Below are 25,509 nucleotides of genomic sequence, written 5' to 3'. Positions count from 1 at the left end.
TGGCCGCAGGCAGCGGGCAGCTCCGCGGCATGTGAGCGGCCACGGCCTGCCGAGCTCCCCCAGCCAGGCAGAGAGCGGCCCTCGTCCTGCCGTACCCCTACCCCGGTCCATTGCTCGTACCCCTGCAGCGGGGCGCCGGCGGCGGCGGCCGGGGGCTGAGCGCCGCGCCCCGCCGGGGGGCGGCCGTGGCGGAGGGCGGAGAGGCGGCGGAGGAGGAGGAAGAGGAGGAAGAGGAGGAAGGCTGCGCGGGGCCGGAGGGATTCGGGATCCCCCCGGCCACGCAGGATGAAAGTCACCGTGTGCTTCGGGAGGACGCGGGTGGTCGTACCCTGCGGGGACGGCAACATGAAAGTTTTTAACCTCATCCAGCAAGCGGTGACCCGGTACAAGAAGGCGATCGCCAAGGTGAGGGGCGCGGGGAGCGGCGCCCGCGATCAATATGGCGCTTCCCGGAGCGGGGAGGGGAGCGAGGGGGGAAAGTCCGGGCTGCCCCGCTCGGGGCGGCGGCCGCGGGGCCTCGGTCCGGACGGCGGCGGCCCCAAGCAACCAACCCAGCGGAGCTGCGCTCGGAGCGGCCGCGGGAAACACGAAGGGGGGGGGCGGCGGCCCCTCGACCGGCCTCCCGGCGCCGGCCTCTCTGCGGCGGCCCCTCGGCGGCGGGCGGAGAACGCGGCTCCCCGCGGGCGCCTGGCGGGCCTCGGCCCTTTGTTCGTTAGTGCCCAGCAGCGGGGCAGCCGCCGCCGGGAGCGCCGTTGCCGCGGGGCGAGGCGGGATGTTCGGCCCGGCCCGGCCGGGGAGGGGCGCGGGGGCCGGTGTTGCCCCGGGCGGGTGGCGGAGCCGAGGCGAGAGCCGCTGGAAATCCAGCCGCAGGCTTCCCGGCCATCCAGGCCCGGTGGGGAGGCGGTGCGGGGGGAGTCCGCCAAAGGGACCCCCCCGGGCCGAACCCCCGGTCCCACTCCGGCCGAGGCTCCGCGGGGCCCCGTGCGGCCTCTGCGAGGCTCCGGCGGTGAGCGGGAGCCCCGAGAGCTGGAGGTGGCCGCGGGGTGCGGGAGCCCCGAGCTTGGCCTGCGGTGGGGCCGAGCCTGAACGCTGTCCGTGCCGGCCTCCCAAAGCCCCATGTTGAAATCTAGGCTGTGGTTGTGCGGCGGTTACACGCTCGGTTTCCCTGCCACAGATTTGTTGGAACTGCTCTTTTGCGTCTCTCCGTTCTTTTTCTTGTACTTTCTTCTTGTTGCTGCAAAGTTTTTAACCAGCCGTTGGCTGGGACAGTACCAAAGTCTCTCTCTCGAAGCTGAATTGCCATCCCTTCTCCTTTCCTCTCCTCGATTCGTTGAAGCACTGTGTGCAGTTTTTCTGAGCTGCTCAGTTGGTCCTCACTCCCCCAGATCTGGGAGTTTTATGTTGGCAAACGCCGACCTGAAAGCTCTGAAGCTGCAGCTCGGCTGGGAGAGCTCTGTGGGTAGAAGCGGTGGGTGGGATCCCGGGAGATGTCTGAGATCGGTGTTCTCAGAGGGAGCTCTGGGTGCCGCATAGAGGGGAGCACTGGGGCTTCCATCTCCTCCCTGCTCTGTTCCTGAGGGTCCTGATTTGGAAGAATAAAAGCAGGAAACACTCGCTGCACTTTTATTCTCCTGCAGCAGTGGCGATTCTGGCTAGGAAAAGAGTAAGGGGCTGCCTGGCTTGGGGCTGCACGGTCACTGGTTGCATGCTGCAGGCGCTGTGTGTGCACACATGCTGTGGGTACAGCATAGCGGCCCTAAGTATGTCCTGTGGGAGCACCGAGGGCTTCATTGGGCCGTTTGTGTGAGAAGCATTTGCAGAATTCGTTCTTCAGTGCTCCAGCATTGGCAAATATCAAGTATTGTGATGCCTGAGATTTGCAGATAGTCACAGCCTGGCTCCCCCAGCTCCCTGTCCTGCTTTACGTGGCGCGGTGCTGCAGGTATTAGCAGTTATACGGCGGTTACACAGAGTGCCACGGGTATGGGCTGGAGTAGCCGTAATTACTGAGATTGTTTCTATTATATGGAAATAATGTGGTTGAAAACTTAGCAGCAGCATCCACAGGCTCCTCTGTGGGTGCTTTTTGCAGCCAGTGTCACACTTTGTGTTTAACCTGACCTCAGCAAAGCTTTTCCTCAGAGCCTCCCATATGTGCATGGGTAACATTGTAAATGTATGATTCCAGGGGCAGGGCTTCATGGGTTACTGTCTCCTTCCAGCAGTTACATGGTTGCTTCCAGTGCTGGTGTAGTGTTAGTGTAGCACTAGTGTAGCCAGGGAGCAACCCTCCCATCTGGAGGGAGATGAGGAGGAGACAAAGTGATTTCTGCACTGAGAAGTGAAGGTGTGTGCGTGATGAAGGGCCCTGGCAGCTGGCCCCACACTGACACTGAGTTTTCCTGAACCACTGCTGTGGAAAATGCCTTTGTGGTGGAACAGCATTCAGAATAGTTTAATGAAATGTATGGTTTTCATGCTGACTGCAAAGCACCATTCCTCATCCCGCCCAAGGTCTGGTAGCTCAGTGTTGCCGTGCTGCTGGGAGAGGTTCGGAGCTGCTGCTGGCTTCAGCCAGAGCTTCCTGAACTCTGTTACTGAGGCCACGTGCTGGAAGTGAGGAGAGTGTATATGCAGGTAATGGAGATGGTAGTGAGGTTCTCCTCTTTATGAAACATTTTAGCTCATGGCTGACACACCTACTTGCTGCAGCCTCTTGTGGAATCTGCTATCTGTGGTTGGGGTTTGTACACCTCAAAGAAGTTCAGCGTGGATTAACACAGCTGTTGGTACTAAATCTTTATGTGTGGAATGACTTCCTAACATGGTGGGCTGCGTGTGGAGTGCTTTGTGTCCAGGAAATCTCTGTGATCCCTTGCCTTTGTTCCAAAGGGAGCTCTGTATCTGAAACGTGATCCATTTCTCCCCAAGTTTTGTTTGCGGAGAAAGATGAAGTGAATTGAGAGATGTTAGTGAAGTCCACCTGTCCAGGGTGCTCGGAGGTGGTGTGTGACACAGCTTCTGAAACGAGCATTCCATGAGCCTGGTTGGTTCAGGTGGTGGCCAGTGTGAGAGTAGCTCAGGGTTTGGTGGGTTCCACATCTGTGCCATTCTGGTCTTGGTTCCTGGGCAGTTCATTTGGTGATTGAATGGTGCTGCAGAGGAGCTATGGGGGTCCTTGGGAAGAGGGGGGAGGAGTGATCAACCAGCCTGAGTTGTGTTAACATCAATGGGAAGAGAAGATGGGCTGCTCAGCCAGGGAATGGGCTGCTGGGCATATAATTTGAAATGTTTAAAACAAGTGATTGCTTATGACCTAACGTGAAAGTGTGGAAAATGTCCATTAAAATAGTGTAAAGTTGAGTGTGTCAATTGACTTTTTATAAGAAAAGATTTCAGTGTTTATCTTCTAGCTTTGCTTTAATTTTACTGCAGTCAGAAATGTTTCTTTTTGATTCTTGTATTTACTCATCGGTAACTCCTTCCTGTGGTAATCTTTTTGAGATACCAAAGGTTTTCTACTTTTCATCTCGCTTTTCTTGCAAACTCGGTCTCCTCAGGGGCCGTTGGGGCTCTTTGTGGCTGTAGATCCTGCTGTCCCGTGTGCCATGAGCTTGTTGAGGTGTTTGTAGATTGCACATAACTCTGATTTTCTGTGTAAGATAAGGAAATGATCAGAAGCTCTTCCTGAACCCACAGCATTTTAGGAGAATCCTTTCTCCCTCATCAGAACACTGTGGGAAATTAAATGTTGGAGGGATTGCAATATCGTATAGAACAATGCTTGAATTATTAATTTTAAACCCTCAGGACGTTAATATTTTTTAGAAGTAATTGCAATCTCTTAGCTCGTAGCATTTGGAGGCAGCTGTTGATATCGGACCAGGACTCAGAACCCGTCAGTGCTGTAAGCAGAGGTAACTGTGTCAGGTGCCACCCAGAACCTGAAGTCCCAGCTCGCTGCTAGACATGAAATCCATTAGCAGGGAAGCACGAGGGGGAAGGCTGTGTCCTTAGGGAATGTGTGGCAGCTAGCACAGGAGTGTGTCAGCATGAAAATCCCCTGACTCTGTGTGTGCTTTGTACGGGTGTTAGCATTCTCTCCACACAAAAGTGGCTGCCGGGTTTTGTCACAGGCACAGCTGGTTTGCTCAGTATGCCTTTGGGATACCTCTTTGCAGTCACAGTGAAGATGCTCGTGGGCAGTGATGGCATAAGTAGCATAAAGGAGGTTTGTTTTGCTTATGTGAGCAATATGTATCTTAGCTGGATGAGCTGCAACGTTGTTTTAAGATAGTATTGCATAGTTTGTCAATATTTAGCCATTACTTACTGATGGCAGCAGCACAGTGAGCTTTATGGAAGAGAGGCTTGCGGGCAACTCACTGTTGGATGCTGAGCTCAGCTGCAGCACTGAAGATGGAACTGTGGAGATCTGTGAAAGCACTCAGCGTGGTCTGTGAGTGGCTCTGGCCTGCAATTTGGGGTTGAGGAGCTGCCAGCCTTCCTCGTCTCGGGCAATAGCCTCGACCAATGGAAACCATCTGACTCTCATAGCTCTTTGCACTTCAGCTGCAGTTATGATGGTTGCAGATGTTTTAGCCGGGCAATAAAAGCGCTGCTGGAAGTAGCACTTTCTCAGTTGAATCAGACTATGACATCTTTTGGTTGAGGCACATTCAGTCTGGTAAAATAAGATGGAGTAAACGGGGGAGAAACATTACTGATACTGGTCAGACAGAACACGGCTCATGTAGCTTTAAAACAATTTCCTGGTTCTTCAAAGGAAAACAAACCTCTTCATCCAAATGGAAACTGAATGGATAAAACATGCAACAATGCCGAACCAATGCTTATGTATATTGAAAATAAAGTGGAATTCTTCTGACATAAATCCAGAGTATGGCACAGATGTTCTCACTCAGAAATGTTTTGTGAGCAGTAAGAAAATAAAAAGTGGAGGAAAAAAAAAAAGTATTAAAAATTCTGCAAGATACATTAGAGCATCTGTGCTCTACTTTTTTATTATTTTTTTTTTAATACACAGTATATATTTTCCTTGTTTCTTTGAGGTCATTTTACTGTAGTGCTTAGCAAACCTGATCCTGGAACACAGATGAAAAAATCCAAGAAGCCAAACTGCCTCTGAGAGAAGTTCCATAATGCAGCGATGATGCTTAAAAATGAGAAGGGAGGAAGAATGGTTGGAGGTGGCAGCACAGATGTCCACTGTGCTTATCAGGGAGACTGGTACTGCTGGTGGAAAGGGAATGAGTCGAATTCTGAATTTGGGAATAAGTAATCTTAAATGACGAGTGACCATTAGGGTGTTTTTGTTATTAAGATAATCACATTCATTTTGCTTGTGACCATGTTGAAGTATTACACTGTTTCCAGTTGGTAGCTTTAGTTATTTTCACAAATTGCTTCCAGCTATTCGTTAAATCAGAAGTGCTTTTAATAATTATTTTTGTTGCATTTACTCTTAAAAAACAAAGCAAACCAAAAAGCCCTCAGGGAGCAGGTCTGTGAGGGTGACTTATGTTCCACTTGAGTTTCTTCTTGTACTGGTGATACAGATCATGGAATCATAGAATATCCCTGGTTGGAAGGCACCTATAAGGTTCACTGAGTCCAACTCCTGGCTCCACACAACACCACCCCAAAATCAGACCGTACACTGAGAGCACTGTCCTGATGCTTCTCGAACTCAGCAGTTTGGGGCCATGAGTGCTTTCCTGTGAAGCCGGTGCCACAGAGCCCTCTGTTGAAGATCCTTTTCCTCATGACCATCCTGGCCCTGCCCTGTAGCAGCCCTATTATATTCTCTCTACCAGCTAGCAGTGCTGTGCTTGATGCACCCTGGGATACAAATGGCCTTCCTAGCTGCTTGGGCATGCTGCTGGCGTATATTCAAATTGATGTGGCCCAATACCACCAGAGCCAGTGTTGCCTCTTCCCAGATGCAGAATCTGACACTTGCTCTTGTTAAATTTCATGTTGTTATTGGTTGCATAGCTCTCTAATTTGTCCCTCTCTGCAAGGCCTCTCTACCTTCGGTGGGGTCAACAGCTCCTCCCAGCACCGAGTCCCAAACAAAACGAAGAATGTATCCTTACTGAAAGCTCTCAGACTAGGACCCATTTGCTGTATTTGCACGTGGACCTGCTGGAAACGTGCACAGGAGCATTCGTTGTACCTGGCTGGATGCACAGTGCTGGCCCTCTGAGATTGTCTGTGGTAGAAAATAAGCACGCCTTGCTTGGGAAATGTCGATACAGAGAGTCTTCCAAATTGAATTCAGTGCTGACCTTGCTGCTCCAAGAAATGCTGTGTGAGATAAGGGCTCACCAGGCACTCACATCAGCAAAAGCACCTGCATTGTTGAGGTGCAGAAGACACTGATTTCATTGAATTAAGGCAGGATGGATGCCATGCAGTGTCTCAGGGTCTCCAATGAAAGGGAAATTTCATCAAGGCTGAGTGCATTGGAGCATGGACTGTTTGTGTTGTGGTGCCACGAGATGCCAGACAGCCCCATTTGCAAGGCTTTGTGCTGGGCTTCTTGGCTTGCTTGGCCTCCCGTGTCATCACATCCCTGGCGCATTGGGACTTCTTAGTAATGGGGACAGGGCTGGCAGAAGGGAAAGGATTGCAGGGAGAAGAGTGGACTTCTGAAGGTGGAGGGAAAAAGAGTTGGTGGCCCTGGAGTCTGGCCAAAGGAAAAACCTCCATGGCCATGACAAATGGATGCAGCTCCTGGTACCATTTCTTTCACACTAGGGAAATAGGAATTTACAAGGGGGCAAGATGATAAATTGCATACTGACAAATGAGAAGAGTTGAAGGTAGGAAGAATCTGGTTAGCTCTTTGCCCCAGAGGTAAGCACTCAATTTAGGAAGAGAGTGAAATATGCGTCCTCAATGTGACACCATGTCTGTCACTCAGAGGGCTTCACTTGAAAAAGAAACCTGGGGAATTTATTACCGCAAGCTGCCCTTTTTGGGTGATAGTTGTCCTGAAAGTAGTGAATCTCTGACGTGGCAGTGAAAATAAACACTGTTTTGGAAAACGACGTCCAAATTTTAGCCGTACTTTCCTCATTCTCTCAGCTTAACTGTCTGCTTATGCAGAGATTCTGGACCTTTGCAGTAGAAGCGAGCTGCTGTGTCATTAGTGGTTTGGTTTACTTTTCAAGTGCCCACGTTGGTAGGAATTTGTTCTGGGTATGCATGCCCTTGCTAAACCAGGGAATTGGAAGGTATTTGCAATGTGTTGGTATTCCTGTTGGATTTTTAATAGAAGAAAAGTTATGTGGCTACAAAAGGTTTTAAGTGGAGATAGAATGGTTGGGAGTGTCTGCGTGCTTTTGTGTGTTCCCACTTGGATGTTCTCATTCGTCTGCAGCAATTTAGCCACGCTTACCAAATGAACAAGGAGTTTCACCTTTTTTGCATGTGCTTTCAAAGTTCTTGAGTTACTTTGCCTTCCCCTGGGCTGAGGACACATCATGCTTTTCTTCCCTATTAAATGGCAGAAGCAATGCCCTACCTCTGAGAGTTGCACCCCGTTGTGCATGGTACGGGAACAGCTGCTTTGTTCATGTCCTTGTAATCTGTCTGAGCAGAGCAGCAGTTCATGAAATCCAGAAAACAAATACTCATAGGAGTTTTGGAGTGTCTCTGTAGTGACCAGCCTAAAAGTTTTGTTGCTGTAACAGCTGAAGTGTTGGTTTAAAAGGCATTTGCATTGAAACTTCAAGCACATTTAGCTTCAATAAGCTGCTAAATTAGGCTTAGCTTGGTCTAAGAAGAAAATGCTGTGTCCTGTATGTAGCACAGGATGTTTAAATCATGGTTGTAGGAGATGAGGGAGCTGTCTCACCCTGCACCCCACAGTCACACCAAGCATAATGCTTTGGTAAACTGAAACCAGATGTCAATGTGTGAAGTGTTATTGTAATCAGTGTCTTGCAAATCTCCCCTTTATGAGTATGGATGTTTGAAGTACATCCCGATGACCCCGTTGTTGTGTCACATCACCACAGATCTGTCTGATGCCAAGCTGCAAGCCGGTGTCCTGCTGCTGCTGGGGGAATCCCAGCGTGACCCAGCTCTGGCCCTGCTTGCTGGGGTGACACGATTTTGGGTTCTATTCCCTGGCTGTAGGATGGCAGCAGCAGCAAAGCAAAGCTACATTATATGAAAAGTTAATTTGTGCTAAGTATTCTTTTGAGATCTGAATATGCAGCAATTAGCTTGGAGGGACCGCTGTTTACCTTTTAGGATTTGGGGAAGTCTAAACAAGCTGCAGAAGGGAACTGTGTTGTAAATCTCCTTTTGAGACTTTTTTTTTGACAATCATGTGTTTGAGACAGACATGAAACCTGCTCTTTGTGGTGTCCTGGTGGGAAGTAACTGCTGGGATTAATGTTGGGCCCAGGGTAAGCAAAGGGCTTGGGAAGAGTGCTGATGTGTGGTGTCACCTGAGGGACCTTGGTATTCCCTGTTCTGGGCATGCCCTCAAGGTGGGGGTGTAACTGCTTTTGTGTGGATGCTGCTCCTCTGGCTTTTAGAATGAGATCCATAGTTCAGTATTTACCATGGCCAGCTGCTGTGCTGGAGTGCAGTTTGTAGGAAGCGCACCACTTTGTTCTAAATTGCTCTGACTTCTTAATTCGGTACTTGCTTGGTCTCATTGTTGAGCAAAGTAAATAGAAACATATGTTTTCTTTGTTTAATGTGAACGTTATTAGAATATTTTGGATCTGAAAATCATAATAACTGTTTCTGTAATGTGTACGTTGTATGGGTGGCCTGCTTTGCTTTCTTAGCCCACGTGTTATGTCTGTGATTAGACAGTCATAGGGCTGCTTCAGCTCTGGGTGCTTTCATATGGTGCTTCTGCTTCTATGTGCATTTTGTTGCCTCCTGAAAGGCTTTTTTGCCAAAGGTTAGTGAATGCCAAAGGTCCTGTGAGTAGGCATCCATTTTAAAACACAGTAAATACACAATTTTTCTTGATCACTTTTGGAGACTAAAGTTGTAAGCCATGTTGAAATAAAAAATGAATAGTTTTTCTGTTATGAATTATGATTTAGATGCATGCCATATTTAATCCAGAACTTTTCTGTCACTTGCTTTCCTAAAGTGTACTGTTCCTTTCTCAAGCAGAGTGCGGTGCGCAATAACTCACTCTGTTGTTCTGTGTTAAATTGCAGTATAAGCTAAATGCTGAGAAAGCAAGTAGAGACTGAGATCGAGCAGTTTATTATTAATGCCCTCTTGCAGCTTTTCTTTCACCTGATGCTCTGGTATGAAAGCAATCTCACACTGAAGTAGACCACATAGCTTCAGATGTGCCAGCTGTACCTCAATCCAATAAGTCAGGGGATCCGTGCCCTGCAATCCCAACTCATGCCACTCTCAGTATTTCTGACCAGCAGCATCCAGCCCCTTGTTGTTCACCTCCTCCTTTGCTACTCATGAAGCTGGGCAGTGGGTGTTCTGGGGGTGTGGACCGGGGCTTGATGAGGGTAGAGTCAAGGTTTTTCAGAAGCTCCCTTCTGATGATGGCAGCAGAAACATGTACTTTTTCTTCCCCTCCTTCATAATGTTGAAATTTCAGTGTGCAGCTCTTTGGTATACAAATTATGGTGTGTGTGGGAGGGAGGACATGGTGGAGATTGGTACCTAGAGCAGTCAAACAACATGGGTTTACATCTGTCCCATGGAAGCTGAAGGAATTTAGAATCAACAACTGATCTCGGATGACAGTGTTTCTTCTATTTACTTGAACTTCAAAGCTCCCCTCTCCCTCCCTCTTTAAACCCAACATGAGATGTGAAAGCAAAGCAGAGGAGTCCTTCCCCGGCTCCTTATAAACACACCCTGTTGGCTCTGCTACTTGGGCTGCACTGCTAAATGGGGAGAGGAGAAACCTTATCGGTATGAATATTCAACTAAATGTGATGTGAATACTTCTTTGTTTGTTTGTTTTTAAGGCATTGATTTTAATGCGCATTATGCTCAGTGTCGGAGAACTCCATTAATTGAAACTCCATATCCATGTTTTGTTATTTTTTAAGTGACTGGAATGATGTTTGTGTTTAGCTGATGTTTCATATCACTTCTCAAGTAATTTTTGTGGCTGTGTTTCATCACACAACTTGCCCCTTTGGGAGTCCTTTGGAACTCAGTTAACAAAATCTACTTCAACTTAATTGCTTAAAAGCATGGAGACCTTTTCTTTTTTGCTTGTTTACGTACATCTTCATCCTGGTTGCTACTGTGGGCTTCAATTTTTTGAGCTTCATCTCTGCTCCCTTGCTGAGGAGCTGTGCTTGCTTTGTGCAAGACCAACACCAGCTCCGTTGCTGCATGGAGAGCTGCTGTGCAGTGTCCGCTGGGAGAGCCTCCAGGGTGTTAGAACTTTCTTTTTGTCTGGGTGTGGATGAACTGCTGCAGGTTGCCTTGATTTCTTACCATGAGGTAAGGTCATGTGTGCAGGTTGGTGAGCACCAAATGGTTTGAGTCCTGACTCAGAGTTAAGTCTCGTTTGTCTACAACTGTGAAAGCAGGGTGTCTTTGGAGGAACTCAGTGCAACTTTTTATTAGGTCATATAGAAACCAATGATAGGTAGGTAGGTTTTTTGGGTCAGAATTATTCAATTTTAATAAATGTCCATGTGTGAAGAAACCTTGGGGATGGAGAGATGTAGAAAGCATGACAGAGGCTATAAATGCTGTGGTCAGGATTTAAGAAAAAAACACTGCAGTGTCTCATTTCAGAGGAGAAAGTTGAATCCTGTGGTGAAGATGTAGGCAATTCTTTGATAGTTTTTCTCTACCAGGCTGCGAATGACCTGCTGTGCCAAGGCAGGGCTGGGTCCTTTCCATCACCACTGTCTCAGATCCACAGTCACTGAGAGAGTCGTTGTTTATGGCAAGTGGGTGTTTGTACAACATCCACATGGGGATTTTTTTTCTGTGTGTTTGCACTCTCTTAAGATAGTGAAAAGTACTTTGCTGAACTGTTGTTTCTGCAGCAGAAACAAACTTTCCCCTCTCCAGTGCCTTCTTCTCTTAATTTGGTAATTTCCTTGTGTGCTTCACCACCTTCTCCAGTCAAAAAGAAAATCAGTGAGCAAATGTTGTAGCATTTGACAGGTATATAATTAACACACAGAGCAAGTGGGTGAAGCAAAGTACAGGAGGTTACTGACTGGGACCACACAGGCAGCCCAGCACCAGGCTGGAAATAACACAGTGACAGGCTGACTCCTAGCTACAGCTCTATCTTTCCCCTCTGGTAAGGATGTGGTGAAGAGCTGCTGTGCTTAATCCTGCTACTCTTCTGGAGGTTAGCCTTCCTATGAAAAGACATGCCAGGCTTTGCCAGGCTGAGAAGTGAGTGTCTTGTGGTAATTGGCTGCTGGAAAGAAAGAATCTTCCTGTTAGGGAAGTGTGGGCTCTGTCTGCTCAGCTGCTTAAGTAATTACTGTTTCTTGTGTAATTCATTTCACAGGTCCCAATTTGTATGAGATCTCTCTCACAGTGTGAATTACTGTGGTTGAAACTTCTGTACGGTAATCCATGCTGAGTAGTGGGGATGTTGACTCCAGTATTGCATACTTGTTGAAAAGGTTGTAACTAAGAAAGAAAGCAGAGCAAAGGTTTATATTTTGCTTTAATATAGATGGATATGTGGAGAAATGGATTCATGAACAGTGATTTTGATTTTTTTAAATTTAATTTTAAACTTGGTGCCACACAGAAGCTGTAAGGAGATATATCAGTGATGTATTGGGCTTAAATATGAGAAGTTTAGGCAAGGGAGAATATAGACCCGTGCAGGTGAAAAGTCTGTTTTTTTTCTCACTAAAGAGCTGTAATTTTCTTTCAGTATTGAAGTGTTGCAAGTAAGTAGTCAGTAAGTGCTCTAATGTTCAGCCAGTGCTGGTGAGAAAAGGTGCCAGGTCAAAAGGCAAGGTCTGGGAGCAAGAACTGTCTGTGTGCCTGCATGTTCCTTGTAGATTGATGGGGTTAATTGCCACGGTCTCAACTTTGCTTGTGGACTACTGTGCTACTGATGCTGACTGAAAAGGAGCTCAGTATAGCACAGGTTTTTAAACCCTTCTGCATGCAGTGCAGAAGAAAGCACATTTTTTCCTTGTAGATGTAAGTTTTCATGATTATAATGTCGTATCAGGATGTCTACATTAAAGAGAAGGAAACATGCAGAGCTGTGTTTGCTATAGCAAATATTAAATAATAAAAATTCTAAGCCTCAAAAATTGAGATATTACAGATTGTAATGTCACCCTAAAATGGCTTTTATAATGACTGGTTTGAGTTTAATAAGCATGAATTAATTTTTTGTGTGTTTTGAACACATGCCACAGCACAACTGCAGCTCAGTATTACCGCTTTTGTTGAAGACCTCAGGTTCTGCTGGCAGCTGACAGAGCCACGTTATCGCCAACATGTTGGAAAGATGCAGCTGGAGGACTGAGCAATGAAAACATCTACTGAATAATTTCAGATGAGTCATTGTTTGTCTTCTGCCACGTGATTATCTCTCTGAGTGACTCTGTGCCTTTGACAAGCACACAGTTACCTGGCACGAGGGCATACAAGTTCTTGAGACTGGGTAGCTTGAGAGATTTCAGTGAATCCTGTTAACAAATATCTCTAATGATTTGCATGCATCATTATGTGTTTCTTCCTTGTTGTAGCACATCCCCATTATTCCAGACATGCTTTTCATTAGAAAGCCCCTGAGAACACATTGTCTGCTTGTACTTAGGTTTAACCACTCCTGAATCTCACAGTGCTGCTGTTTTGCTTTCTGCTCTCTCCTCAGCTTTTTCTGCCTTTGGAAATGGAGCTGTTTCTCACCTGTGAAATGACGTTGCTGTTATTGTCTTTTTCATCAGAGTTAATTGTTTTCCTAGTTTATAGCCTCTTTTGATTTATTTTTGGTTTATTTATTTTTTGTTTGGTTGGTTTTCTGATTCTCTTTCTGTTTCTTGCAATTGATTGTTACATGACTGTGACCCTTTCCCTTTTAGGCACTGTGCGTTCCACAGGCTGCTTTAGAGGGTCTCCTGGTTCTCATGTGTTACATAGTGACACTATGAAAGGGACTCACAGCATCTCAGTGTGGTCATTGCTTCATCTGCAGTGTCCTGTAGTAGAAGAGGAGATGGTCTGCAGGTGGATATAAATGGTGTATTAACTTTTCTCCCTTTACTCTGCCACGTATGTGTTTTTAGGCTGTCTCGAGCTGTCTTAGGCTTTTATTTATTTGTTTTCATTTATTTATTTATTTATTTATTTATTTATTAGCTTCTCTGTCTTCAAATGAGGCTGTTTGCTATAGCAGGACAGTAGTCAAGGAATTCTGTATTGGGCTATTAATCTCACACCCTGCTTAGATGAGCTGTTCCTGAAGGCATGCAAGAACAAAACAGAAGGGGTGGCTGGCATGCAAGAGTGATGGCAGCAGTGCACGTTCTGTCCAGATGCTGTCATGCACTTACGTGCTGCATGTTCTCATGTACATGAACTGGCCATGTGGGGAGGATACAGTCAGACAGCTTTTTCACCTGCCAGTAGGTCTGTCATGAGGTTTGCTGCAACTGCTACCGAGGCAGGATTTGCAACAGAAAGTTGAATGTTACTGAATGCGTTGGAAGAGCCGTGCATGGTGATAAGTGAGAATGTGGTGGTAGGACTCTGCTAGCTCGGATGTTGCTTCATTTCTACTTGTTCTGCTGCCTGCAGTTTACAATTGGGTAGGCTTCCAAACAGATAATCTTCTGCTAATGATTTGAAAGGACATTTCTGTGCCTATTCTACCCCAGCATATAGTTAAGTTGGGTTTGTAAAACATTAAATAAGCTTAAACTCATGTGTGTGCTTTTTAACAGCTAGTGAAACTTCCATTTAATCACTTTTAATAATGTTAAGAAATGTACATTCAGCAGATTGTCCATAGCAGACAAATTGCCTTGGGGGAGCTTATAGCCAAACAGACTGGGTATAGAAATCAGCATTAGGAAAAAAGAAACAGAACATCACTATGAAGAGGGGGAAATAATTCAGATTAAAACATAAGTAAATAATTGTTTCTCACGTACAATGATGCACTTTTTACTGAAGTACAATACCATAAAAATTGGATATGTTCACTGATTTTCAAGCTGCTCAAACATGACTGCATGAGACAACCGAAGCTCCTCTGAAGAGAAAGGCAGTATAATCTGAGGATCAGCAGCTGCAGGGCACTCCCTTTTTTAATCTTCTGTTACCAGCTGGGAGGGGAAATGTTCTTAGTTTTTCTCCTCTCTTTTTTCCCTTCTTTTTAATAGATGGTAGTTGTAGAGCTAACAAAATAGACAGTGTGCTTTCACCAGCCAAGTACGTTTCCACACAATTGTTCTATTTGCTTCTTTTTTTATCAGTTGAGGGCAAACTGTTCAAACTATTCTTTTTACAGCACCTTTCCTTTTTATTACCCTTGGTCAGAGCACAGACTTGTTTGTTAGCATTCAGGTGGACTGTGTACAGAACATAAATGGGAGCCATCCCAACCGTACTGGCCATTGAAATGCCTTATCTGCCTTCCTTGTTTTTAAAGAGCCAATTTGCATTTTTTCCCCATATCTCATCTGGAAGTGCAAAGCATAGAATGTTTTCAAACATCCTGCAGTTCATGCTGTGTGAATGAATTCAGAAAGTATTCTGATACGTGTCTGGAATTTGCAATTTACAAATAAAATCTGAAAGATAGAACACGTAAAAAAGAAAATCTTAACTTCTGTTGTGTGCATTGAGAGTGCTACCCTTATTAAATACAGAACGCTTCCAAGTCTTCTAATGTGTGGAACCTGTCCCCTACAGAAAAGTAACTGCTCCTGTGGCATGACCAGGGCCACTTTTAGGTAGGAACTGGATGGAACAGCCCTGAAATCAAGTGGATTTCTGTCCAGACATGGGGTCCTACCAGCAATGTATTTGTCAAATTCTGCAGTTAAACTCTGGAAGATGTGCATTTAGCACTCACTGTATGATCTGCAGTTTCTTCAGGCAGCAGCAGCCCCACAGTTGGATTTGTGTCATATCATGATGTTGCTGTGAAGGGTCCTCTGTGAGAACCTAGAGGTGACCTGGCTTAGCTCTTGATCGGGAGGGCCAGTGCTGTTGTGGTGCCAGTTAGTGGGGATTACTGGTGTGGAAAAGGAAGCTGTGGATGGGGGTGGGAAGGAGGGACAGAAGGAAGCATTTGTTCTCAGCTGTTATATGGACTGTCTGTGCCGGTAAGCATGATGAGCATCATAGGTGCCACTTGCTCGAATGACTGCACTACCTGTGGAAGGAGGGGGTGGATTTGCTGTCAGGGCTTCCAGAAACAGAGAGGACCTGATTCTTAATGAGTCTGATTGTGTTCATTGTCCTCCCGGGAGGCCCTGCAGTGTCCCTGTGGTGTGGCGGGCCTGTGAGTGACAGCCACTCTGAGTGGCATCAGTGGGGTTCCCTGGGCTCTGCTGTGGTTTGACAGGCTTCTGGTGAAAATGACACATTTCTAAATGTCATGATGAGTGATTTTAGTGAGAGTGTGTGCTGTGCTTCCAGTCTGAATGCAGAGATGCAGTTCTCAGCCTTGTCTGGGGCCCTGTGTTGGAGCCGGCATGGTAGGTCTTTTGGCTACAGGAGCAGGTTCTGCTTGGGCTACTTGGATCCCAGTGCAGGTCCCCATGAATTAAATTCCATCGTGCATGTGGATACTTACAATCTCTGTGATGGAATTTGTCCTTCCTACTCTGGGTTAGTTGTACCAAGCACCATCGGTGTGGAAAAATAAAGAGAGAAAGAGCAGAGGGACCAGAGACTGTTTGACCTTGCCATGGCTTCTCTACAGGTGAAGTCTCACTCTGTATTTGTGTTTGGGATAATCACAGGATTGAATTTCATTGGATTTCAGTTACAGGAACAGAGTCCATAATTAAGGAATTCAATGAGTGCTTCTCAGAGTCGGGTTACATTCATTTTGAGGAGTTACTTAGGTGACTGCTTAATTTTCATTCAAGGTTCAAACACTTGTGAGCTTATTAATTTAATTATCTCTTTTTAACTTCTTCTCACACGTGCATACTAAGACCCTACTGAGGTTGATTTTAGTTACTAATTTATCTTTTTTGGGCTATTTGGTGTTACCAGCATCAGTGACGTGGTAATGTAGAAAGGATTTTTTTTCTTGTAAATGTTATTTTCTGCAGTTCTGCTAAGTTGCTACTCATGCTTAACACTGTAGCTCTGAGTGAGGCTTGTGGTTTCTGCAGTGTCTTTGCCTTTGCAGCTTTGTGTCTGCAAGTGTTAAAACTCTTCAAGAGAAGCCTCTTCAGTGATGAATGGATTCAATGATTCAGCTGTTAGTAAGGGTAAAAGAAAAAACAGGAAATCTGAGCTCTGTTTTATGGTGTTTGGCAATCTGCTTTCACACAAGAAATGAAGCATTTTTCTAGCGTTCACAAGCACTAGTGTCTCCAGGCTCTTTTCAATGTGCAACACCGGCTGCTTTAGCAATATACACCTCTTAAGCAAGTGGGAGAGGGATGAGAGCCAGCTGGCCCTGAGTTCAGGGTGAGAGATCTAAGAAATCATATGAAATTATGAAACCTATGTTCAAGAGTCTACACAATTGTTACTTCAGCATGTTTACTTATCATATATTTTAGATGTAGGAGCATGGGCAGTGAGTTCTGAAGTACTCAATTGGAGTAGCCTTGCATGATGACAGGTTTCCTTCAGTACTAACAGTGTTATTAGAAGCACGCGCTGGAAATGGTGTTGCCTGGAAGCTTTCTGAGATGCACTGGAGGTTGCCCTGACTCATTTGCTTCACGGAAGTGCTGTAGCAATAGTATAATAGATTGAGCTTTGAGAGATTTGATTGTAATCAAGTACTGGCATGTTCTTTACAGTTACTTTTTTTTTCCCTCCAAAAAATAAATTGTTAAAATCTGTTCATTTGTGGCTATAAACACGGCTCTGACGATTTTAAGGAAAATGTGCTTTTCGATATGGAACATCTCATGTTTTTCTTGTTGGAAAGCATCCAGATTTCTCCTTGTGTTGCTATTTCACAAAATTAATATTAACCCCCTACCCCCACCCCCCAAAACTAATATATTTTAATAATCATAATAATCATAAAATTCTTCACTATTTTATGTGTAATACCTTTTGTTTTTTTAATTTGGTAAAATCTGAACATGCATTAGATATGAACTTGCATGATACAAAATGCGAATCATTGCGAAAGAAACCAAATCCTGTGTCATTGCTCCAGGTGAATGCGCTGCTTGCTCATTAAAGGTGATTCTTTGCACCAGGAAGCCAACAATAAATCAAGTACCACATCAGCTCACACCACGCTCTGCAAATGAGTCAGGTAGCAGTGGCTGGAGGAGTGTGTACACGTGTGGGCTCTTGAGCATGACAGGGCTGTGTTGGGGCAGCAGCTGTGTGCTGTGAGAATACCCTGGGCTTAAACCACTCATTCTGAGGTGGAAGCATGTACAAAGGTGTTCAGGAGAAGGAGGGACAATAACATTGCCTCAGAGGGAAAAGAGATGTTGAATATTGCTGTGCATGGGCTTAGATGTCAGTACTGAACCATACAGAGTTTGCTCCTACAAGGTGTAATTTCAGTCTGTATGAGTTGCCATCGCCAACATCTTTTGTCTTGCTTCCTATTCCAAGTGCTGATTTCAAGTGGTGATTAATACCCAGTTTAAGAGTATCTGTGTGATTGTCAGTTTCTCTTGGACAGCTTCAGGTGCTTTGTAGCACTGTCTTACTTTCAACACTGTTGCTATCTAGTACACAAAGGTCTGATTGCAGCTCTTTCTCCTACTGACATTGAGAACTGATATCTTCATGCTGAGATAATATTATCTTCACCTCCATCACACCAGTCAACTTTGACAGGTACTAGCATAAGTACAAATGTAGTTGTTTGGTGTCTACCGGTGATTTGTATACCACAGGCTCCCTTCAGAGTCGGTGTAGAGAAAAGGTGTGATTTACTTTATCTTCATGCAGCCATATATAATAGCTGATATTTACAGTGTGGGAGCTGGCTGCAGCATGCCCACAGCTGCACAGCCTTCCTTCAGCATGCACATATACACTGCCAGTTGTCTGGGTCTCCTTCAGTGGATCCTATCCATTGCATCCTCTTGTTACAGGTCTCCGTTTACACCGGTATGTGATCTTGCAGAGCAGCCACTTGCTATGTGTAAAAGTAAGCACATACATGGAAAAAAAACCAAAGATAACAAAAAACAAGCAAAAAGGCCCCCAGCTCCACCAATACCTTCGGCTGCTGCTCTTTGTGCGGCCTTAGGTATGCACTTTTATGTGTGCTTTGGACAGAATGCTTACATCTTGTGTGTTGCTGCAAAAGCTGGGCAGTGTCTGTATGAGACAGTACTACTTACTGCAGGATACAAAGCTCTGTGCTCTGGGGAGAACTCAGCTCCATGGAGAAATGTTGCCAGAAGGTTTGGGGACTCCTCAGCTCCTCCCAATAGTGGTATTCAATCCAGTTTTCAACATGAGAGCCTGATAATTTCAAGTTTTATTTTTATTTGTTTTTAAGGCCAGGCACTAAAACCAATGTTTTGAAAAACTGTACACACACACATACAAATATATATATATGTTTTGTTTCCACCTGTAAATGCTCAAATAAACTCTTCAAACCCAACAGGTTTTGGCATAAACTTGAAAAGGAGCATAAGAACGTGTTTGTATTTAGCATCTAATTTTTTTTCATTCCTTCACTTCTCCTAAGTTGCCTAAAAAGTAACACTGAACTTTGTTGTGTAGGGTTGTGGAAACAATTTTTAATCATGTATTGCAACAAAATACACCATCCTGATGTGTGTTTCAAGATCTGCATGCCTGCTCTTTCCACTGCTTTTAAAGCAGGCAGCTAAATGGCGATGGGATGGAGGCAATAAGTTTTACATGTGCCTTACTGTTGCATGTGAAATGCAGTGAATAAATACTGAAAGCCCTGGAAAAAAGTATGAGAGAAGCACCAGGGTTGTATAACCACTTGTATGTAGTGAAAATGGTGTCAATCAGATACAAAGGCATGTTGCAGCAGATCTGGAAGCTGCTTGAAAAGAAATCATGGCAATTGTTCCTTCTAACGTAAACATTTTGTAACTCTAATTAAAAGGTACAAGAAGAAAAGAGTTGTGCTTGCAAGTAGGGAGTTGTTCCATGGTGTGTTGGGGGAAACAGACTGAATTGTTTTGCAATTTATTTAATGCAGTTTCAAAAATAAAGCTGCTCTTAGTGGAATACCCTCATGGATGCAGTCAGTGTCAGGTGGTCCCAACCTGCAGACTACGTTACTCACAGATGCAAGTCTATAATGTTGCAGGCTGTTACTTGCCGAGTAAAATGGAAGCTAATGGCTTGGTGGTATCGGTAAACTTGGTAGTAAAACTTATTACAGTTCTTTATAAGTGTTTAAGAAGGAAATCTTTCATTATATCCGTAATATCTTGGCATAAACGCTATCACACACAGTCAAGTTGTCACCACATGCTCAAATCCCAAGTTCTGTGAGAGGAAACATTCAATTGCAGTTTTGAAATAAGAATTTTTTGAGTTCAGGGTTGACAGGTACAGCACTTCCTGCACCACTGCTGGCGTTATTCTCAGACTCGGATTTCGATGATCCCTATTGTTACAATTCCTGTCCCTTGCCATCACGCTGCAAAGTGCTGAGGATTGTTTCAGGGTAGTGAACCTATCAATTTCTGAATAAGTCGTTAAACACTAAAACAAAGTTCTAACTGCTGGAGCTGGACTGTGTTGAAGTCATAGAGCTGGGAAGATAAACACAGGTTTCTGTTTGGTGGTAATCTGGTGATCAGAAAATCTATTCTTAATTTTTTTTTTTTTTAACATTATTATTATTATTTGTGTGTGTGTATGATGTTGCCTACACCAGCCCATAGTTGTAGTGCTGCACTTTAGAGGGGTTTTGCAAGCTGGACAGTGCTGCTCCCCAGGAGCGTTGCTGGCTGATGTGTTGTTTCTCACCATACCCCTTTGCCATGCCCCCACTGTGTAACACTTGTTTACTACTATTGCTTTCTTTTCCAGTGTGGGTCTTGCCCAGTCCGTTTCTCCAGGGGATTTCAGTGTATGTTTGTCTGTTGGGTTGACAGGGAGTGTGTGTGGGCACAGAGCACTGGGGGAAAAGAGATGGTGTTTTAAAGCAAGTTCAGAGATCTTCAGCTGTTTTTTCTCATTTTCCATTTGACTTTGTGGTCCTACTCTGTCCTGTTGAATGCTGATACTTACACCTGCAAGTACTGACATTCCTGTCCAGTGTTGTTAACATAGACTCTGAAGCCAGAAGAGCTGCTTACACAATGCTGACAGCTTGGAGTTTTGAACTTGCAGCTGCTCGTGTCCTTAAAAAAGATGCTTCACAGCTGTGAGATCTTGTTTCTGTAGATTCTTCAGATGGAAATGCAGAGCTAGAGGTGACAAATCTGAATTTACAGTATTTTTTCCTCTTGGTAGCATGAACAAATACATGGTAGCACAAATGGCAATTGCTATGAAACACTAAATCTGTGTGTATGGAACTAGCAGTCAAGAACAAAAGAGCATGTGGGTACAGATAAACAAAGTTCAGGCTTAGTTGTGATGGTTTATGGTTGGCGTAACCTGTGAGGAGGTCTGAATGGTGGGTTGGATTTCCAGTGTAAGAAACAAGCGCCTTGGCAGTGAGCAATATTGAGTGGGTAGATGTCACCAGCATAAAAGTTCACACAAGGCAAATCCAAAGATTCTGAGTTTAATACTTCCCTGAAGTTTTTAATTATTCATTTCAGATGTTTGCACAGAGTGGAGGTTCTTGGAGCTCTTGCTGAGCCACTATTGCTACTCTGATATGTGTAGGCTTTTAGGGTCTTGAAGTTACAAGCTGTGTGAAATGAAATACTCAGATCCACAACTCTCAGTCTTAGCATAGACTGCTGTAAAATGTTTTGGATGTATCTGTTGATTAGGTGCCAGTATCAGAGCAAAAGCAAGAATTCTGTCTAGAACTATGATAAACTACAGCATTATTGTCACTGGCCTGAAGTAGGAATTTGTCCTTTCAGTGAATAGACTGAATCTTTTACACTACAGTTTCTGTTCTCTAGTTAGATTGCATTCAAATGTGGCTTATTTTAGTGTAAATTAGAAGTTTGCAGGGTTGGGGGTGGAAAAGATGTGTCAAATTTCTGTTTGTCATTATTTCCTCCTAGTTCTGAGTGGTCCTCTGCCCTCCAGAGCCCCTAGCCTGGGTTTTGAACAGTGGTTTAAGGAGACAAGTGCTGCTGCTAATCCTTGGTAAAATGGGGAGCGCTTTCAGAAGCTGTGGGTGGTTGTGGTGGGAGGTCCTCCAATTGAAGCAGCAACCATCCAAAATCTGTCCTTGTACCACCTTAGAACACGCATTTTGATCTTAAAACATGAAATTTGTAGATTTACCTCTGCAAAGAGAGTCTGCCATGGGCTGGACTGATGAATTCCCCTGAGTGGAAGGGGCAGGGAGCTATGGGGTTACCCCCACCAATTGCATGGGGAAGGAGACAGAGCGTTCTGTTGGGAGTGGGTTGGAGCAGCAACTTGAAAAGGATTTGTTTGGGGTGCGGTAGCAAGTGGTCTTCTAGGAAGAGCTTTGGAGAATGTAAGCAGCAGCAGGAATGGGGAAGAACTTGACAAGCGAGTAGGGTTGCTCCCATGGAGAAGGGTAGGATGTTGTAGCCAGAGGCAAGGAATAATAAGGCTGAGAAGGATAATAGTCCCTCCAGGTAGTGCTGGTGCTGAGCAGAGAAGAAAGTTCAGTTATGGCCCTGCCAGCACTGCTTTGAAGTGGACCTGGAACTCCTGTAGCCTGTGGACAACGTTGGTGAGAAAAAGGTTGTGAAATAAATTGTTTCGCTTAAAAGTTTAGTGGACAGGGTATGAAATTTTGGTGGGGGTTGGGAAGGGAGAAAAATCATCCTGCAACCAGCTGACCAAGGATGGATTGCTGCTGTTTATGAAAAAGGCTGGAACCAGGAAGGAAGATGCTGAAAATTGTACGTTTGTCACTATAGGAGAGCTGGAGAAAAGTGAAAGCTGCGTGGCGGGACACCAGGTTGAACCGGAGTCATAAGTGAAACTGCAGTAAGGAGTTTATCATCCTCCTTCTTTGGAAGTGCTGCTCCCCAAACAACCGCCTCCCCCAGCAAAAATCCCCAACCACAGAAAAAACCAAAACAAAATAACAGGATGGTGGGGCTGCTTTGAATAGTGTGTGCGCACCTACAGATCCCAGTGAAATCAGCAGGACTAATATGGAGAGATTTTTCCAAGTCTGAGCTGCAAGTTATCCATCAATGATTATTTTAAGAAACGTTAGACCTTGTTTACAAATTCTTCCTTTGTAGTCAGCATAGTCTTCTCTGCAGTTCTGAACCTAATAGATCTCCCCTCCTCTTACCATTTCTGCTGGTGTCTATTCCTTTATAAATTATTGGCATGTTCCCTAGTTAATTCTTTGATGACAACAAAATGAAGCCTGTATCTCATTTCAGTAGACAGCAGTTTCCCTTGGGTGAGTATTTAATTGCTTTTGCATTGATGTGTTGTATTGGCTTCCATGATACCTGCTTCTTGCTTTGTAACTTGGGTAAATAAATAATAATAAAAAAACAGAAGAATGAAGGATGTTCTGTTTATAGGCATTACGTTATCTCAGTGATATAGCTGAGAACAGAAAGACTGGAGGTATCCATTTTTAAGGAAGGAGCGGAAGGGTTAAAAATATGACAGTTTTAAAAGATCCTTAATAAGATGGTGAGGAGATGCCCTTACAATGATAACAGCGAGCTGGTTTTTATAAACCTTGATTTTTTGTGTGCAGTGGTTGGGACTTGACAGAAGTGCAACTGGTTGGGATGCACCACTGCTTTAGCCTGGTAACTGCTGCAGGAGGGAGTGATGGGCTGGAGCCTTAGAACTGAGCATGGAAGGAAACTGGGGTAAATTAGGAACAGAAAGACCTGAGCTTAGAAAACCTGCTTGTCCTGTACTGATAATGGTAGGCTGCATGTGTATTCTTTTAATGGAGATTTCACAGCTCTTTCTACATTGGCTGAAATGTCCCAGACAAAGCTACCTGCAGCTGGAGGATGAGGAGATGAGATCCCTTTGTATCTTCAAATAGATCTGCTGGGCCATAAACCCCTGCTATTTGTGGTGTGGTGTGGTGGCTCCAGTCCCTGCAGCCACTGTCTGGGGTAGGGCTGTCACTGTCAGAGGGCAGCAATGGGACTCATACCCTCAAAGGTTACTGCTTTCCCGTTACTCTCCCCATCCTTCCCCTGTAATATCACCCATTGCATTCTTCTTGATGGATTGCTCAGGCATTTCTTACCTTTATTTATTAGCAATTTAATAATAATTGTAATTATTACAATTACAACAATTGTAAAAGTTACAATTTATGTACAAACAATGAGATCCCCTCATTGCAGACTTGTCACCACTCAGCTTTGCCCTCCTGGGACAGATTGAGAAATTTTAAGTGAGCAAAAAAGAACAGGTCTGCAAAATAGACATTAAAAGGGATTCAGGTTATTCATACGCATAGGAAGTGCAGTAACATTTCCTTTGTTATTACTGAGCATCATCTGCTTGGCTTCGGCATCCTGAGCTGGAAAGCTCTCGCACTGATGTTGGTTTGCAGGTGTGTGGAGTCCAGAGCTTCAGAAGCAGCTGTGGTGCATGAGGTCACACTCAGTGTTTAGAACGTGTGTATTTGTGGCAAAGACTTTAGATGCCCATTTAATGTTTGCACTGTGTTCTGAGCAGCACTTGTGCTTTTTCAATATATCTATTTGGTAAATACATCCATTTAGTTAAACAGAGGTTGAACAGTGTCTGTAAGAGTGCTTAATATTGAAAGCTTTTGTAGGCTTTTGGGAGGCAAAGAATTTCATGAAGAATTACTTTCTCTGTGATGGCTTTATTTTATTTATTTTTACCACCACATTTTTTACACTTGAGGTTTTAAAATTTGAGGTTATTACTCTGTGTTTTCAGGTAAGAGTGTTCTCATCAGGTGCTGTTAGAGCAGAAGGAACTCAGCTTCTTGCTCGTTTCATTCAAACAAAGTTCTTCATTAAACACATCCATCCCTGGATGTGTTTAAGAGCTGTTTGGATGTGGTGCTCAGGGATATGATTTAGCAGAGGGTTTTTAGAGTTAGGGTACTATGGTTAGGCTGCAGTTGGACTTGATGGTCTTCAAGGTCTTTTCCAACCTGGGTAATTCTATGATTTTATGATTCTCTGGCACTCTCGAGGGGCAGTTCTTATTATTTATACAGCATTATGTTAAATGTACTTTGAAATTAATGGCAGGTACCCTGAAGTCTATTGCCAAAGTGCCATTCGTGCAAAGAAATGATGTGGTTTTTTTTTCCTCCAAAGTCTTCTGGTGTATCATGGTAGCTGTGTACTGAAAATAAAAATAATTATAATGGGTTTGAAAAAATCAGTCAGGTTTCAATCAGGTATCCTTCATACTGTCCTCTGTTCCATCTGTATCCCTAATTTATTGGGGTTCTTTTTGGATGTATAAGAAAAACGTTCTTACCAGGCAAGGTGGGGGAAGAATTGGCGTGCATTCTTCTTTTAGATTTAAAGAATACGAATTTCAAACTCAATGAAAAAAGTACCCTGGTATTTTTAGTAGAACCAGGAACATGCAGGAATTGGTAGAAACTGCAGAATGTAGAGAACTATATCAGATCACTTTTTGCAACGCCAGCTCTGAACACAGACTGTGTTTTGGGATCATTTTGTTTCTTAAATCTCTGTGCTCCAGCTGGACGCTGCGCTGCTGGGACTGATGTGCACCAGGGACCAGGAGGGGGAGGCTTGAGTGCGCTGCAGTGGAGCGAACATAGCTGGTTCCTGCCGGAGGAACTGATTCATCATGAGCATTAGAAAACAAAATAGGAAAAAAGCAAAGCTGAGCTTGCTTAACATATAAACTGATACAAACAAAATGAGTCAAGAGGCAGCACAAGGCCCGTGAGTGTAACTGTATGACGTGTAGGTGCAACAGGCATTTTTATGACAGAATAATTGTAACCAGCATAGGACAGAAGGAAATTGGAAGAGTTGAGGCAGTTCACTGCATCCTGTCCATGCTTTTCCTTTGCCCTTCTTATGCAGCACCTCCTGCTGTGCCTGCAGTGAGGTGCCTGCTCTCCCAGCCCCGGGCTTTGCATGTGCAACTTCATTGGTGTATTATGTACTTTAGGAGTAAGTCCTGCTGATTGCTGCTTTGTTAGTTCTAGATACTGGAGTCAGAATGACAGGGAAGGTTCAGGTTGGATGTCAGGAGTAGGTTTTGCACCAG

At 44.6% G+C, this 25,509-nt stretch overlaps 1 protein-coding gene across 34 annotated transcripts in view; it reads left to right on the top strand.

The window, feature by feature from the left end:
• Positions 1 to 200: 200 nt before the first annotated feature.
• Positions 201 to 25,509, top strand: part of PARD3 (par-3 family cell polarity regulator) — a 424,727-nt gene continuing 399,418 nt past the window's right edge. For all 34 annotated transcript variants that reach the window (XR_014943142.1, XR_014943141.1, XR_014943139.1 and 31 more), the window contains exon 1: positions 201 to 405. Coding sequence is in view for 30 of the 34 variants with exons in the window: in XM_085538903.1 (XP_085395029.1) it covers positions 286 to 405 (120 nt within the window). In the remaining 4 variants the exon portion in view is untranslated. The remainder of the gene's footprint in view (positions 406 to 25,509) is intronic.

The sequence above is a fragment of the Coturnix japonica genome, chromosome 2 (genome assembly GCF_054131305.1).
Source record: "Coturnix japonica strain WE chromosome 2, WE-NBRP24, whole genome shotgun sequence".
NCBI lineage: Eukaryota > Metazoa > Chordata > Aves > Galliformes > Phasianidae > Coturnix > Coturnix japonica.
The sequence above is the reverse complement of the archived record's forward strand: the minus strand, read 5'-3'. Positions and strand labels throughout refer to the sequence as shown.